Source organism: Nicotiana sylvestris, chromosome 3 (genome assembly GCF_000393655.2).
Source record: "Nicotiana sylvestris chromosome 3, ASM39365v2, whole genome shotgun sequence".
NCBI lineage: Eukaryota > Viridiplantae > Streptophyta > Magnoliopsida > Solanales > Solanaceae > Nicotiana > Nicotiana sylvestris.
In genome coordinates this window covers 115,970,917-115,988,816 of record NC_091059.1, presented here as the reverse complement: position 1 = coordinate 115,988,816, position 17,900 = coordinate 115,970,917, and the positions used below count along the sequence as shown (strand labels likewise).

Sequence of the window (17,900 nt, the reverse complement as noted above, 5' to 3'; positions counted from 1 at the left end):
GCTCAACATGGCAAAAATAGCCCTATCATATCTCAAATAATTAAACAGATAGCCCAGACATGATTTCTGGCATGAATGATAAGTCATGTAGTCATACAACTGGAGAAATCATGATATCAAAGAAGTATGATAGCATAACAAATTATATAATAGCCTAAGAACTACCTGGATCATGAATACCCCGGTGCACGCACACACGCCCGTCACCTAGCATGTGTGTCAACCCCAACACACCTCAAATATCATAGTTTTCATGGATAAATACCCTTAATTTCAAGTTTAGATATGTTACTTACCTTGAATAAGCCAAATCAATACCGAACAACCCAAAACAATATTCTAGAAACGTCATCCCGCACGAACTGACCTCGGAACGATTCGAAACTATTCAAAAGCAATTCAAAAACATCAAATAATGTCATGGGAATCAAAGCCAAACGATAAAGGTCGAATCTTTAATCAAATACTCAAATTCAACCAAAACGTCAAACCAGGATCGTACCCCTGAACCCAACAAAACTCAAAAATTCCAGCAAACCATTCGAATACGAGCCTAACCATATAGATTTCATCCAAATCTGACATCAATTTTATGTTCAAAACCCGAAATTCATTCTATTAAGTTCAAGTCAAAAAACCTCATTTTCTTCTCTTCAAATCCTTGATTTTAGGTGTAATAATCCATTAATATATATATATATATATATATATATATATATATATATATATATATATATATTATAAAATCAAACCAAAGATAAAATTACTTACTCTCAAGATTTAGATGTTTATCTCCTCCAAAATCGCCTTACTTGTACTCCAAGAATTCAAAAAGTGAAGAAAATGAATTCAAAATCCCGAAATTTGATGTTTTAATACACTGCTAGTCATCCTTCTTCGCGGTTACTGTCACAACATCGTGATCGCAATCAAAAAATATCCATCACAGTTTTACCCTTCGCGATCGCGATGAACAATGTCAATTAAATCTTCCCAAACTCTTTCTAAACATCCTGTAGTATAAGGATATTAACTTTTTGTACAAAACTCCAAATGACAAACGGTTTGTTTCCCGGAAAACTAGCACAAAGGGCTACAACTTTTATTTATAGATCACCTAAAAATTCCTTACAGATTGCAAGATATAAGCTCCCGAAGTTAGCTCAGCGACAACAGAAATTTCTTCTTCGCGAACGCTGACCTTCCCTCTACGAACGCGATTCACAGGTCCAATCTTGCATTTTACTCCTCGCGATCGTAGCCCAGAGCTCTGCGATCGCGATGGACACCTTTGTAGCCAAAAATTAGGAGTTGAAAAGGGCTTAAAAATGGCTCAAAACCATTCTGAAACTCACCCGAGCCCCTCGAGACTCCATCTAATCATACCAACAAGTCTATATACATAATCCAAACTTAGCCAAAAGCTCGAAACATCACAAATAACATCAAACCAAGAATCGAAGATCAAGATTATTTTAAAACCTTCAAACTTCGTCGAACGCGTTCGAATCCTGCTAAATCAACTCGGAATGAAACCAAACTTTGTACACAAGTTCCAAATGACATATCGAACCTATTCCAACTCCCGCAACAACAATCTGCACCCGATAACATCGTAGTCAACTCCCGTTCAAACCTGTAAACTTTTCAAACCTTTGAATTGCTAACTTTCGCCAAATAGAGCTAGAACCTTCTAGGAACATTCAAATGCAAATTTGTGCATACGCCCAAGTCCAAAATCACCATCCAGACCTAACGTAACCATAAAAACCCCGATCCGAGAAATACACAAAAGTCAAACTTGGTAACTCCAACTTAGAACTTCTAAATGAGAATGATTCTTCCAAATCAATCCCGAACTCGAAAATCAAAACTGACTATACATGCAAGTCATAATACATCATATGAAGCTACTCACGACCTCAAAGCATCGAACGGAATGCAAATGCTCAATACGACAGTCGGGTCATCACAATCCTCCAAATTTTTACTAAACTATGTTAAAAGTTATTGTCTTACACCAAGAATTGAAAGATGACCTAAGAAAATAAGCTAAGAATATATTTTGTAATAGTATGAAAGTCTCGACAAAAATGCCCCTACAGTGCTAAATCATAGAGCCGAAAATAATTCTTCCCCACGTTTTTGCTTCTTCAGTTTAAGTCTTGTTTCAGGTATTTTTCATGGACTGAACTCGTGGAGCCGAAAATATTTCGTGGACTGGGCAGCTTCTCGGTAGGGGTGTCAATGGTTCGGTTCGGACGGTTATTTCATAAAATTTCTATCATACCATTTTTCGGTTATTCTATTATGTATAATCAAAATTAGACTTTTCGAAACCGTCCCAATCATGTCGGTTTCTCTTCGGTATCGGTATGGTTCGGTTAATTTTCGGTATTTTTTTAAATATCATGTAAAATTCACTAGTAGAAGTAGAATGCGATAACATACGTTTTTATAGGATTTAGCAAAATTCTCTAGACATTTTTACTGTTTAAAGGGTGATGAATTAAAAAAAAAGATGGCTAGAATATAGATCCATCAACTGTTCTACAACAACGTAAAAGAAATCAAACAAAGACAAAGAAAATATAAATCACACGAGTTGAAAGATATACCAAGATGGGACTCAAGAATAAAGTCTATAGAAGATAAAATATTCAAAAAGATAAATCTAAATTATATGAAAGGAAACTTATTCAATACATTGTAGTTTGCTACTCATAATCGATAAAATACTTTGTGTCTTGCTAATAAAGATACTTGAAATAATTTAGTTTAAGTAGAAGTAGCATAGTAGGTTTTAGGAATTAGTATTTTGAGTTTAATTACTTGTTGGCTCGTAATAGTTTTCATAATTCCAAGGCTGAAAGAAAATTTAGTGCATTATTATTTTTAAACTTACCAAATAAATATATTTTCCACATGTAAAATTTATTCGGTACGGTTCGGTATTTTTTCGATTTATTTTTATAAAATAAAAAACCTACCCTAATTATCGGTGTGGTTATAGATTTATATAAAAACCTACGGTTTCTTAAAAGGAAACCTAAAAATCGGTTCGGTGCGGTACGGTTCAGTCGATTTTCGAATATCCATTTACACCCCTACTTCTCGGCTCTGTTAAGTGTCCAAAATCATGGAGCCAAAGTTACTTCCTTTGCTGGTTGTTCTTGAGTTTTCTAGGCTTTAATACTTAACAAATGTACATCATTTTTTAGCCTTAAAATCGGCTCCAAATTATGATTTATGGGCACTATTCTTTTGCTTTCCTCAATCATCCAATTTTTCGATCTTTTACTCCATATTCCATCTTTTTCATTCTTTTTTATTAATTCATTCATCAACTGTTTCATTTAGGCTCAAACATCCGAAACCAACTAAATTAAAATAGCTAAGGCTATTAAATCTTACATAAAGAACGTTAAAACTCAAGAAAATATATAAATAAGCTGGCAAAATGCTAACTTATCACATGCCAATAATAGCTAGGTTGAGTACTCTCAATTAGCAAATGAATGTGGGACCAACAATCCAATAGATGCATGTTATATGTTAGCTCATAGACTTTTGTCAATAAATCATGATTATTCTCACCTCATTAAATTATTTGACCATGGTAAAGTTAATATAATAACAAACTCAGTGTAATCCCACCTGGTGAGGTTTGAGATAAGTTGATATACACCAATATAAATATTCGATGGAGGAAAATTTTCAGGGGTTTTGCCAAGAAATTCAACAAGTTTCCACCAGAGTAGGACTTTAAATTTAATTTACCTTTTTGATAACTTATTGGACAAAAAAAGGTTAATAATATTCCTACTGCTTTTTCTATAGTTCAACCAAGATGAAACCCAACGAATTTAAAAAATTAAGTTGTCTAAGCTCATGATGTTAGATAATGAAATGTCAAGTGTATTAAACGGCAACTACTTTATCCTATGCAAGCAAAAAATATCAGGTGAAAAAGATCATGTCTGAAGATCGAACTATTACGGAAGATCCACAATCAAAGCTTTTCAGGCTTTCGCTGCAACCATAATGTTTATGCCCGAGGGGAAAAGTGAAGGAAGCTAAAGAACAGAAAAGGTAACTGCTTTGGGCTTGAAAAACAATTGAGTATCCACCCAATGAATTTAACAAAATACTTACTGTTTGACAACAGTAGTGTACTAATCTGTTTTACCTTTTCAAAAAATTTGCCTTCTATCTAGAGGGGAAAAGAGAGATGGCCACAACAAATCGTATATATATATATATATACACATCTTAACAAGAGGCTATTCTATCCTAGAAAATATCCTACATAACGAGCTACAAAACATGAGCGCATTCTATCCTAAAAACGTCCTAACCAGCTACAAAATTATCTCGAACATCCTCAGATTTCCGAGCTCTGTGCACAACTCTAAGTAAGGAAAATATGATATCAGCCCAGTACCCAGTTTTTCCAGTCCTGCCAAGTGCTGATATATTTGCATACCTCCACATGCAGGACTAGAGAGTGCAGAATGCTGCGAGGTGCTCATTAGCTTTCAACACAGGAAGGGGCCAGAAGGCAAGAGCCCTACACTGCACACCCTTTTCTGTAGATTTCACAATTGAGTTAGATCAATATGAGTTCAGAGATACTGACGTAAGCTTTCACCACTCATTGATTCCATCTCCTTGAGAATTTCTTGTGCAAGAGACTTGACAGGAAGCTCATCATCTTCAAGCAGTTCCCCAAGGAAGGGAATGGTCTCGGCCAATAAGACCAGATATTCTTCTTTCAGATTCTCCACCAGATATTTCACAATTCTCAACCCCAAAATCCGGGAGCGCAATTTCTCACTACGAGTTTGCATTAGCACCTGTATAAATAGTGTTAACAGTCAAAATCTCTCTGAAAAACTTTATGGTTTCTTAAGCATGCCAAAGGAGTGAATGAGTAATCAAATCAGGACGAGACAAGGTTGACAGGTTTTTTGCATAAAAGATACTCCCTCCGTTTCAAATTAGATGAGGTACTTTCTTTTTTAGTCTGTTCCAAAATAAATGACACATTTCTAAATTTGGAAATACTTGAACTTTAAACTCTTCATTTTATACCCTTAATGAGAAGTTTTTATAACCACACAAATGTCATGGCCCCACAAAGCTTTTACCCCTTAAGCTTTTAAAACCACAAGTTTCAAAAGTCTTTTTTTCTTAAACCCCGTGCCGAGTCAAACTACCTCATCTAAATTGAAACGGAGGGAGTATGTAATTAATAAACGCCTAAAAGACTACCATTTCATGCATTTATCCAATTTAGCATGTCGTTCAGCAGGTCGCAGGTAATGTCTCAGGAGCAATGAACAAGAGAATTTGATGATTAAACAGAGAATTGAGAATTTATACCCAAAAGCTTGCCAGGATGAGCAGCGGACTTAACTTTTTTTTTTTGGGGTAACTCCCGCAACAAATAAGTGTGGGTTTACAACAACAACATATCCAGTATTATCCCACACTTTGTCCTAATGGGTTTAATTTTCCATTTTCTATTTAGTATTATTAAATACAATGAATGAACAAAACAAATATAGAATAAGATTTTGGATGCAATTAGTTCAAAGGAGTTGCATGATAGAGAAGAAAAAAGTTGATCTCTTATTACAGCCCATACCAAAAGTAACACAAATGGCAAAAGTCGACTTAGGAGGACCACTTTAAGCATAACCAAAGGACTAATACGTAATCAACTGACATATGATACAACTAGGGGTGTTCATAAAAATCCGAAAATCCGAACCAAACCGAAAACCAAACCAAACCAAACTGACCAAAAAAATTGATACTTTTTGGTTTGATTTAGTTTTGGTTTTGAAATTTAAAAACCGATCAAATTTGGTTTGGTTTTGGTTTTAATAAAAAAAAACGAACCAAACCGAATATAGGAGTAGCTATTTTAAATTTATTATTACACCTATATATATGTATACTTTTATACAAAGTTTCAATAATTTTATAGTAAATGTTAATCGTTTGCACTTTTAGTATAGGTCTTTACCTTTACATTCTAGTTTGATTGGTAGTTTTCTTTTGTTAAGTGTAAGAATCAATTTCATGTTAAATATAATATATTTTTAATTGAGTTCTTAAATTATTCATCACTATTTGATTCAATTATCATCAATATATCTTGGTAAATAATAGATTTCTCAAAGGGCAATTGATTTGATAGTGTTACGTTGAAAATGTGGTCGCCGAAATGTGTTTGGTAGTGTATGTCTTATATTTAAGAAAAAACCGACAAATAACCGAAAAAACCGAAAAACCGACATAAACCGAATCAAGAAAAAACCGACTTAATTGGTTTGGATTGGTTCTAATATTTGAAAAACCGACTTACTTGGTTAGGTTTTTTTTTAGGGAAAAACCGATCCAAACCGAACCATGAACACCCCTAGATACAACCCGCTTAGATCAGCAGAAGTCATTAAAAGAAGTACTGAATGGATCTCAGATATCAGCTGGAGAGGAAAACTAGAAAGCAAACACAGAATCTATAGTTTTCTCATTCTCTTCAACAGAGGGATTCTGGGGGTCAGTGTGATAGAAGCTTATACAGATAATTAACATGAAACAGAATTGATCCCAGGAAATTTTCCAATGTGGTCCCAGAACAGAAAATAGATAAATAGTAAATAATAAACAGTGGTAAAAGTTAAAAAAATTGTAATCACCTCATGGTTTAGCGGTTTCCAGAGTAGGTCAGAACCAGCAGTTACAGCCATCTGACCAACACATGCAACTAATAAATCATCAACAACTTCCACTGATGGCACATTTGGATTTTGCACCAGGGTAGCAGGTGGGTCTGTTACAAGCTGTGACACTATTGGTTTTAAAAGAACCTAATGAAACACGAGGAATGTCAGTCAACTGAAGGGAAACTATGAAACAACAGTCGGAAAAATTTATGCCACTTTCAGCTGTACAGCTAGCAAGAACCTACCTTCTGCTCATATTTAGCACAACACACATTCTTTACACCTTATATTACCACACATTTTAATAACAGTATCCAAAGCAACTTGTATTATGTTGGATGAAAATAATAATCATCGCATCACCCAACTAAAGTATGTTCTCCGGCATTCATAATATATCTCGGTTTCAGGTTAAATTTTTACCAAGCAGGTGATGATCATGAACCCCCCCCCCCCCACACACACACACAAACAAGGGAAAAAAGGATCAAAAGTTGTAGAACCTTAAGAGAATATATGCCAAAGTTTGCACGTCTAGATTCATTGTTAAGTAAGAAAAAAATAACAGAATATTCTGTAGTATATGTTAAGATATTACGTATTTAATTATAAAATATTTACTTACCTTATTAGGCATTGGAAATGATTCCGTGCCATAATGTACGTAACCTAAGACAGGATCATGAACATTATTAATCAAGTCAATGAGAATTCTTCTCTTCTACTTTTTCGCATGGTATCAGAACCTCTACAATCTAAGTAAAGACTGAAATAGCTTCCACCCAGCATCGGACAGACTCATGTTTTCTTCTTTCATTATCTTTTCAAGCGACCTATGCCGTTCATCTCTTCGCTGACCATTTCGGCATCATCCCACTCGATGATTGACAGAAGACATATTTATGGGCCATAGTGACTGCAAAAGCAACTAGCCTTTGATTTATTACTTAATCTAGTAAGAGTAATCCTGGGTCAATCTAGTAAGTTCCAAGCATACATATGTAGCCTAGATATACCAATGCAGGCACAAATTGGAATTGGCAAATATATTGATTTGACAAAAAGGTGTCATTGACGCCTTGAAAATTTTTTGCGGAGATTCAAAACTAGCTCCATTTCTAATTTTAAGAAATGCTGGGCAAGACATTAATTTAGTTATTCAGGCATAGAAAGTTAATCTGGGCATACTAAGCAAGAAACTGACAATAAAGGATGAGCTATCCATACCACCATTAAATATTTTTTTAAGAAGGATACTAACATTTACAATTGAAGCTATCTATCTTACAAATACCATACCACGGTATAATCTATCAACAATAGTGACATATATGTTAAATAAGGACGTCCTTAGCAACAGAAAACAAACTTACTCATTGACTGTTTCATTCCACAAATGTATGGGCAGACAATGAGATACATAAAAATGATACTAGAAGAATATCACATATTGTCAAGAGGAGAAAAATGAAAAACTACTTGTTTTACTAGATCAAACAGTAAACGCAAACAATGATATGGTAAGCTTCTCCGAGTATACAATTAACAGAGAAAAAGGAATAAGCAATCTAACTTACCTGAAAATTTGCAGAGTCCAGAAACTTCAGGGTCCCTGTATCATACAGGAAAGACTTATGCAGGGTGGACAAAATCAAAGCTCTTAGATGCCACACACCGATGGACAATCCACCATCCGCATCCTTCTTCCGGCTACTGGCTTCCTGAAGCTTGACCTTTTTTTTCTTGTGGCTTAGAGCCAATTTTGCATCTTCAGCATCCATGAGATGTCTTACACAGCCGTCAAGCAGATACTTGAAGTATGGTACAAACAATGATCTGAGGAGAAACATAAATATCAATACCTAATATTCTCTGAAGTATTCCAGCTAATAAGCATCACTTTACAAGAGTATTATTGCAATAATCTCAAACTTTTTCCTAGATAGTGGCTCAACAAGAAAAGATTCATAGTGAAGCCAAGGTGCTATAACAAACAATAAGTTCCACATCTATAGCCATAATTGTCTCAAAGAGGAAACACTAGCAACGAAGGAAAGGAATAGAAACATAAGAAAAGAGTAATAAAAAAGATAAACAAGCTTTGGCATGGATGAAGGCCCAATAATAACGGAGTCCTCCTAAGCATCATAAGCTTGTGGTGGGCGGTCAAAAACAAACTGAACCATGTAGTCCATTAGCTAAAACTACTGTTTCAGGGACCTGGTATCAGTCTTATTTTATAGAAGAAACCTCCTCTATTAATGAGTAGCAGAAATTTCTGACCGTACTACCAAAATCTCAACAAAAAGCACCACTTTCACCCCTCAAAAAAGGTAAAGAGAGGAGGGGGAGGGCGGGGAGAGGTAACAGCAAAGCATGGCGGCGAGTGGGGGAGGAATAGGAAGGAGTGATATGCCAAATGCATCGACTGAAAGTTGCGAAGTCACACTGTGACCTTCAGTATCTGCCCAAATTTCAACCTTTCTGTCAAAGTCATCATCCACATAAGATCTAATGCAATTAGCAGAATTGTATGTCTCGGAACCAAATTCAATTCCATAAAGAAGTGACCATGGATCGGAAAAAATAAAAGGTGCTGATGACTCACCTATGGCTTTCAGCTAGATTGTTAACCAAGCCATAGAAGGCAATAGAGCGATCAATACTTTTGGTCCCTTCATTTTCATTTTCTTCAACAATTGATTCTGACCATTCAATACTCCTCATGAAAAGAGGTTTGAACACTTTTTCTGTAAGTTTCATGGTAAGCCTAACCAGTGTATTAATGACATTCTTCTCAACAGCATCAATATTTCTAACAGCAGCAGGGTGCTGACGTCGCAGATCAAGAGCTTGCAAGCATAAGTCGAATATCCTTACATGATAGGCATCAACGGATGATCTATCCATAGCAGCCACAAGGTTTTGTATCATTTCAAAAGCAATCGATACACTAGAATCCCCGCACGTAATTGCATCAGAATATATCCTCAACAATGGAGAAAGTAAAAGACGAACCTGCTCAATCAATGAGTAGAAGAAGTTCATGGTAACCTTCTAAGTACTGCATACATGAAATCATACCATAAGAAGAAATGCAGTAGATGAAACTTACAGGGACCCTTTCAGTGATTAGCTTTCGCACAGAATCAGCTTTCAACTTCAGTTTTGGTTCTGCCGTGGAAGTGTACTGAGGCTTCAATAACATAAGTTCCAAAATATCACCGAGATATGGATTTAAAAAGGCACCAAGCTTGTTTACAACTGCCTCTAGGGCAAGTAGAATAGACATGGAGACAGAGTCATTCTGAATCGGTGAAACAACGGAAACATCACCATCAGTTTGCTTGGTTTCTGCTGTTAAAGCAGACAAAGCATTGCGAGATTGCCTAATCATGCCTTCCATGACAAGAGGCAGCTGATGTAGCGCCTTTGGCCCTAACACATTAATCAAGGCACCAGCTGTACGAAGACAACTAGAAGAAACAGCAGAATTGTCCGCACATATGCTTTTACTAACAGAATCTAAGCACAAGCTAAACACTGAATTATCTGAAGGAAACCTGTTTGCCAAAACTTCCAATGTTGACACTGCTGCCAGTTTCAAAGAACTACTTGATTCGCTCTGTGAATTAACTAATTTTAATATCTCAAGACACAAGGTGTTCAGCGATTGCAAAGAATTTGCGTCCAGATGAAACCATGATCTCCTCACATTCAAAGCTGGACCCCTTTTTTCATGCTTTGAGTCAACTAACCCAGTATCCTTCACTGTCTCAGACAAAGTTCCAAGAGCCTGTTTATAGAAGACAGAGATCAGATTACATACAAGAGAAAAACAGTATCACCAAGGGAAAACTGAAACTGAACCATAATAGCTTAACAAGACAAATTCCAACAACATCCCTTTCACATGTCACATGCTCAAAGACATTTTATTTCAAAGAATGAGACTCACTAGATTATATTATTTCCAGCAGGAAATAGCCCCAAAGTTGAGGCCCAATGCTGAAATCATTTTAAATTTTAAACACTGAAAACCAGAAAATTTGACAAGTTTATAACTGAGAGATTGCTCGATCCACCATGTAAGACATGTAACGTGCCTAAGCTCCCAAAGATAGCAGCCTTCACAAGTGTAGATAATGTTTTCTGACTGGGAATTCTTTCTTCTGAATAACAATGACAAGGATAAGTGTCTACATTACCTTCTTTCTCACACATTTGTCCACATGACCCAGCAACTGAACAATTGCTTTGAAGTATATGGAGGGTGTAAGTCGTTTCGTAACAGCACTTAAAGTGGAATTCATATATTCCTTTAGCTCCTTCCGGAAAACAGAAAGAGCACCTTTCTGCTTTCTTTTCGAGTCAACAAGTTGAAGATGATAAACAGTTTCGTTCATGATTGCCCCAATTGTCAACTGCACCAGCAATAAAAATAAATGGGTTAAGGAAAAAATTTATGCAAATGCACAAGAAAAACAAGGAAATATTATCCAAACGCGCATGAAAAAACAACAGCTAAATCTGCCATGGCATTTAGGTGATCAAATCTCAGTATAAAAGGCATTCTAACTCAAAGCAACATGGCATCTAGCCAGAGGCGAAGCAAGAATTTGAAGGTTATGAGTTCTGAATTTACCACGGAACTCATAACTCATCTTATTTATTGGGTTCGCAATTAGACATTTGTACATATTTAATAAATTTCCTAGTACAAATACAATGTTTAAGCAAAAGTGACTGGGTTCGCCGAACCCACACATAATAGGCTAGCTCTGCCTCTGCATCTAGCTACATCCATGCAGCATACACAAATCATATGCCCCAAAAGTTGTGCCAATGCAATCATATATCTATAGAAAGCTAAAATTAGTCCAATCATTTCAGAAGTTTGTTATAAAAGGCAAAGCTTAAGGACCTAATTAGGGAAAGGAAAGTCAGAATATTGTAGGTAACATAAGGACAATGGCGTCTGCAAAGAAAACTCCAACTACAGTCCATGTATGACACTAACCAGATACAAAAAGAAATAGCATAAGACAAGAACTTCAACCAATTATATTACTATACAGCCAAGCGCACGTAAGAAATATTGTGGTATATAGAAAAGCTTTAAAGGCATTCCTGAAATTTCTGGATTCCTCCATGCTTTGCTGAATTTTAGATCAAGATCTCAAATAAAATTCAAAAAACAATTATAACATAATGATCAGTATATGAACCCACCCCACTAAGTGGGATTATACTGGGTTGTTGTTGTTGTTGTTGTTGTTGTATCAGTATATGAACCCAAAATATTTCTTGCAAGGATATTAAAGAAAAAGAGAAGGCCATTGACAGAATAAAATACCCATCTGCATACAAACCCAAAAGATTCTATTGCATGCATACAAGAAGAGGAGGCATCATTCCATAAATTAAGAAGCAGTCATACACTTTTCATTTAGCAAGAGATCAGGAGAAATTCACAACCATTTATTGAACAGTTGGGCAAAAGAAATTACAAAAGATACAAACCTGAATGTTATCTGAATCTTCCCCTGAATCAAGCTTAAAAGCAATTTCAGGATTTTGGAGTTTGTTTGAAATGAAATACACTGCAACTAGCAGCTCCATGAAGTGTGCTGCATCACTGTCATTAACTACTATTCGCTGAAGAAGCATCAAAATTGAGGGAAGCCATACTGTGCATGAATATTTTTCCAACAACTGCACAGCAAATAAATATTCCCACTGTGTATTTATGAGTGAAATTGAGTAACTCAAAGATGGATCACTTCTGTCATGCAAGGAGGAGCAGTTTCTCGCAACTAGCGAACGAAATAGGAGGTAGAGCAATGATCCTAAACTAACACTCTCACCCAAATGCCTGCAAGAGAAGAGTATTAAAGAAAATGATGCAGCCAGAGAACTATCATAGCTAAAAATTTGAACTATGTACCTCAAAACGTGCACAATCATTGAAATCCTCCGGTGTTCAGAGACCTGCGGCAGAATATTTACAAAGATCTGGAAAAGCAAACATTCACAGAATCAGTAATAAGTTCCATGAATACAGCATCTACCAGGGGATGCTACCCATATTACCTGAAGCAATGCGTCGGCACTGTCAGTTTTAGACAACCAACACGGTACAACAGCAGATATGAGGTCCTCAAATATATGTTGAAAATTGTTGTCCCACTGTAGAAAGATAACTTAAGGATTTAAAATCTCGTGAGAATGACATAAATATATACACACTCAATACCATAAATGTAGTGTTCAATTTCAAAATTTTTGAGCTTCTAGTTTCAACTACAGTTTCAACATGCAGACTGACATGTGACTCTTGTGTAACATGGTGTTCAATTTTCCAAAGTCAAATGTGATGCATAAATGCAGAACAGTTAACACAGTACAGGAGTACTGAAAAATAAGAGAGGGGCAAAAGGAAAAGGAAAAAATTCATATGCTCAAAGAAAAACCTGAGTGACAGCAGATTCCCCAATGATGACAAGAATTTCCAAGATATGGTCTAAAACTTTTTCTGGCTTAGCTCTGGAAATAGCAGATAACAATGAGAAAATTTGATTGCGTGTGACCATACTGCTCACAGAACGGGCACAATTAACAAGTAGCTCAACGTCAAAGTTCATAGAATTCTCATCCTGACAAAACCATAAGTAGATGTGTGGATAAGGAGCCCAAATAACTCAGTAAAACACATATATACAAAAAGGGCCTTCAGCAAAACCTCAGATGTGACACTAGCAGCAATGTCTTCCAAGATAAGGAGCAACTCCTGTTGGATGTGAACTGCAGCATCAGATATGCTCTGAGAGTTTTCAGATGAAGCATGATAATGTAAATCATCCTGGTTGGCAGCCAGATGGATCCACTCATTATCAATGAACGCATTGTGAAGAAGCTTGAATAAGGGACCAATGAGAGAAGCTCTACAAAATGATTAATGATACCGTCAACAGCAGTAAACAAGGGTGTCTATAAAGGTAGATAAGTCGAATTGACTAATCATGCATAAGTTAATAAGATGATAGCATGACAAGTTAACTGACCTGTTGTCCATGTCTCTCTTCAATAGCAACACATCAAGCAGAGAACCAACAAAATCAACGACATTTCCACCTCCCGGAACAATATCAAGGCAAACATCATGGTTATTGTAGACAATTCCTTTCTTTTTTTTCTTTTCATGCCTCGACCCAATTGACCAAATTTTCTGCTCACAAATGAACTCAAGAATCTGACTAGCAATCGAGCAAGTGATCTGGAAGAAGAAATAAGTCAATTCCCACTAGCTATCGTTACTTTGCATTGAAAAGGAAAACTAACCAGAGACTGAATTCTACAAATTTATTAGTTCTCCAATTAGTCTTACCAAGCGGTGCACGATATAAAGATACCAGAGGCTCCATGGCCATATATAATCAAGTCAGACAAATAAGTAAATCTACTTGCAAAAAGGAGTCTCTATCCGGGTCTACAACCAGTATGTTATGTTGTCCATATAAAATTATTTTAAATAGAAGATGATGAAATAAAACAAAACAAAACAAAACAAAAAAAAATAAGCACCTGCATCTTTTTAGTTAAATACTATTTCAAATTTTAGGCAAAAAGACAAATCACCTGCACATAGTAAAATGTCATAATTTACATTGGGTGCGGACAAAAGAAGAAGAACAAAGATCTAAATGTCATTGCTGAATATAGAGCAGGTGGAAGATACACTCCTGCTCTAGCAGGACTACAAGATGATTTGGCACCAACTTAACTCACGACGGTGCAACAAGGCAGATTAATAACTCTAACATGCTTAATATTCTTAACAGGGGTGGCTTCAGTTGCTAATTACTTAAGGATATAGAACTTTGGAATTATAACACATAATGAGCCACAATACAGGATGTTATACATCAACGATATCGTGATGGCAAATCTGACCATTGTCATCAAATTCTAATGTACAGCTTTAGAAGAAGAGACAGTCAAAATCAACAGCAAGTACATAATTATATACACTTCCTACAAGGTACACAAATTGTCTAATCCTCGGTCAGTATAGAAATTTATCTTCATGTAGTAGTCCCCCTTGTATTTTTATTGTCTAATCCTCGGTCAGTGTATATTTCTTATACTGTTGTTATTTTTATTTTATGTTATGGTATGTTATTTTATTTTATTTTATGTTATTTTATTATGAATCTATGGATAGTACTAATATATCGTCTCTTGTCGCTTTCTTGAGCCGAGGGTCTCCTGGAAACAGCCTCTCTGCCCCTCGGGGTAGGGGTAAGGTCTGCGTACCTATTACCCTCCCCAGACCCCACTAGTGGGATTATACTGGGTTGTTGTTGTTGTAGTAGTCCCCCTTGCTTGTGTCACAGAGAAGCAATTTTAAGCAACAAAGATAGTCAGATAGAATATTGTCTCAGATCATTCAATAGACAAAGATTGTCTTTGAACTATTCTATCCTGTCACCCATCCAGACACAACACATTTTTGTGAAAATTATACACCTCTATAACATCTTTTCTTACCCCCACCAAATCCCCAAACTTGATACAAAACTGATACTGATTAGGAATGGAACAATAACCAAATTTGCTGAAAGACATCTGCAATATTCTCTTAGCATTTTCTGATAAAGCCAAATAATTTGTGAATGTATGGGAGACGTATAAAAGAAGTATACCAAAAAAGAAGAGAGCCTACACACAAATATGCTTGTCTACAAAGCACACCTAATGTTCTATCCAAATTGGAACCTCATGGTTTGCGCTGAAAAGAAACCAAGAATAAGAGGATACTCCTCATATTTACAAAATCAGTTTCTACACCATCAAAACCCCTCCTATTCTTAGCTCATGGATTGCGGTGTATATTCTACGGTTTAGCATACGGACAAAGGTGTTTATTATTCAAATTGACTGGCAGAAACTGACTCAACCAAAAAGTTCAGTTTATCTGGTTTTTCCGGTTTTAGGTTTCTTTTCGGTTGTTTTTTATGAACATAACAGCTTTCCACTACAGGTTACCGCTAGTGTTTGCATTCTCCTCTCCATTCTGTCCGCCAATGTCTCCTTAGGTGGCATTGACTCACTAGAGAAATGAAGAATCTACTCACCATTCTGTGTTCGTTGACATATCGTTGCTTATGAAATTCTGTAAATTGGTATACTATTTTCCTTATTGATCTCAGCCTAAACACTCTTTTGCGTTTCCTACACTGATTAACATTATTTTCTGACAATCGCATAGATGAATTTTTTTTTCTTAATTTGCAGCTCAAGGTACAAAATAAGTGATTTCAGTAGTGTAATAATCATCCATAGAGTTAGTCCCTTACTCCCTTTATCACTAGCATCAGCCAACTGCTTATATTTTGCCTTTCTCTGCACAAACATTTACATATCTGATATTGAGTAATTCAACTATCTTGTCGTTGTCTTCAGAACGCTTTCTTGGTGTCTGATCATTTGCTTCACGCAACCCACAATATGCTCAGGCTCAGCTAATGATGTCATCTTTCTGATTTCTTGCATAATTGTTGGTTTCAATTTCATATACACGAGAAAGATACCTTTTTTTATAGAGGAATGATTCCCTTGTCTGAGAACAGCATTTGTGTACTATTCACGATTTGGAGAGCACAATGATCAAATTCTAATTTTTCCACACAAATTGAAGTATATCATTGAGGTGTACAAGATCAGGTAAGACTGGATTCTCTTTACCATAAGAGAACGACTTTATGTATTTAAAAAAATTGTAATTTTAAACAAGACTAGTTGGATCCCAGACTGGAAAACTGAATTGAGAAAATCAAACCGAGAAAAGAAAAACTGAACAAAACAACGACGGCGACAATCAAATAAACTGGATCGAGTACCAAAAAACAAGAGACTGAACCAACCGATTGAACACTCCTATACATTACAATGTAGAGGAGATGTAACTGAGGTTAACTACCACTATCACATGACACAAAATTAGGGTTAATGGACTTGTATGGTCGGTCTTCTCAATTACAATTGGTTATTGGGATTAAGTCTACCATAAGCTAGAACGCGGAGACCATATGAAAGCCTTAAATTTTTGCAGGTTCCAAATCAAACGAAGCTAAGCAATGTTCTAAGGGTTATTCGAATGTACTAAGTGCCAAACAAAAATCTGCATGTGAAGACACTGATAGATTCCCAAGTCTATCGTTTATTGCCGCGAGCATTCTCGCCTATGTGCTTTGTACATAACCAACTTGTCACCTATATGCTTTAGTTAAGATATAGACACATTGTACTATTAGTAAGTAATTGTGCTGGCAAGACTGCTTGCTGCAAAAGAGTGCTTTTAAGTCATAGAACACAGCGTTAGACTTTGGATTTGGGTGTTCTATAGACACATTTTCCTCATTTCCATGAGCTATATTAGTTTCACATAGACTTCTTATAAGTGAATGTTAATTGGTGCCAGATATTCTGCAAAATAAACTTGGAACATGCTCAGACAATGAATAATCACTGCAAATAAGATGAGAAGAAAGTGTGGAACATACATTAATGCGAAGCAAGGCTTCTCTTGTAGCTTTTTGTATATCCCCATTGGTACTGCGAAACAAGACTACAAGATGCCGAAAGACAAGATCCTGAAAATTCAAACCATAACCATAATCAATGACATTGACAAATACAAGTTTTCAGGAAACATGCTTTTTGTTCAAATTTAAAAAAATAAAAAAAATAAAAAGAGATTCAAGTTCATGAACTCTACCATCGGAAAGAAGAGAATAGCAGCAAAAGTAGTCAAAGAAGTCTAGACAGTATGAAGAATGAAGCATCCACATACTAAGCAACTGAAAAGAATATAATAATGGAGGAGAAACTTTCTCCTATCAGGTATGCATGCACTACCAACAAACTAAAGAACATAATAGTAGCAAAAGTAGATAAAAAGAAGCCAAGACAGCATGAAATACCAAAAAGAAATGCATTACTCAATGAGAAGTATATCTTTATCAGTAAAGATTGAGAAGAGAATCCATGAGTGATGGAGAAAACTCTCTCCACTTAACCGTTTATTCCCTTTTTTTCACCAGAAGTGCCAGAAATGGAATTATTTCTATGGTTTCCCCTTCTTATCCTCTTTAAGGTAGC

General features: G+C 35.9%; 1 protein-coding gene across 4 annotated transcripts in view; it reads right to left on the bottom strand.

Annotated features, from left to right (window-relative positions):
* Positions 1 to 4,100: 4,100 nt before the first annotated feature.
* The window catches only part of LOC104234789 (uncharacterized protein At3g06530), a 39,898-nt gene continuing 26,098 nt past the window's right edge, over positions 4,101 to 17,900 (bottom strand). For all 4 annotated transcript variants that reach the window (XM_009788418.2, XM_009788420.2, XM_009788421.2 and 1 more), the window contains 13 exons: positions 17,303 to 17,392; positions 13,802 to 14,013; positions 13,480 to 13,681; positions 13,211 to 13,393; positions 12,831 to 12,926; positions 12,685 to 12,752; positions 12,261 to 12,612; positions 10,946 to 11,161; positions 9,853 to 10,533; positions 9,346 to 9,755; positions 8,315 to 8,573; positions 6,711 to 6,881; positions 4,101 to 4,856 (listed from right to left, as the gene is read on the bottom strand). In XM_009788418.2, the coding sequence (XP_009786720.1) occupies positions 4,626 to 4,856; positions 6,711 to 6,881; positions 8,315 to 8,573; positions 9,346 to 9,755; positions 9,853 to 10,533; positions 10,946 to 11,161; positions 12,261 to 12,612; positions 12,685 to 12,752; positions 12,831 to 12,926; positions 13,211 to 13,393; positions 13,480 to 13,681; positions 13,802 to 14,013; positions 17,303 to 17,392 (3,171 nt within the window). In that variant the 3' untranslated portion in view covers positions 4,101 to 4,625. The remainder of the gene's footprint in view (positions 4,857 to 6,710; positions 6,882 to 8,314; positions 8,574 to 9,345; positions 9,756 to 9,852; positions 10,534 to 10,945; positions 11,162 to 12,260; positions 12,613 to 12,684; positions 12,753 to 12,830; positions 12,927 to 13,210; positions 13,394 to 13,479; positions 13,682 to 13,801; positions 14,014 to 17,302; positions 17,393 to 17,900) is intronic.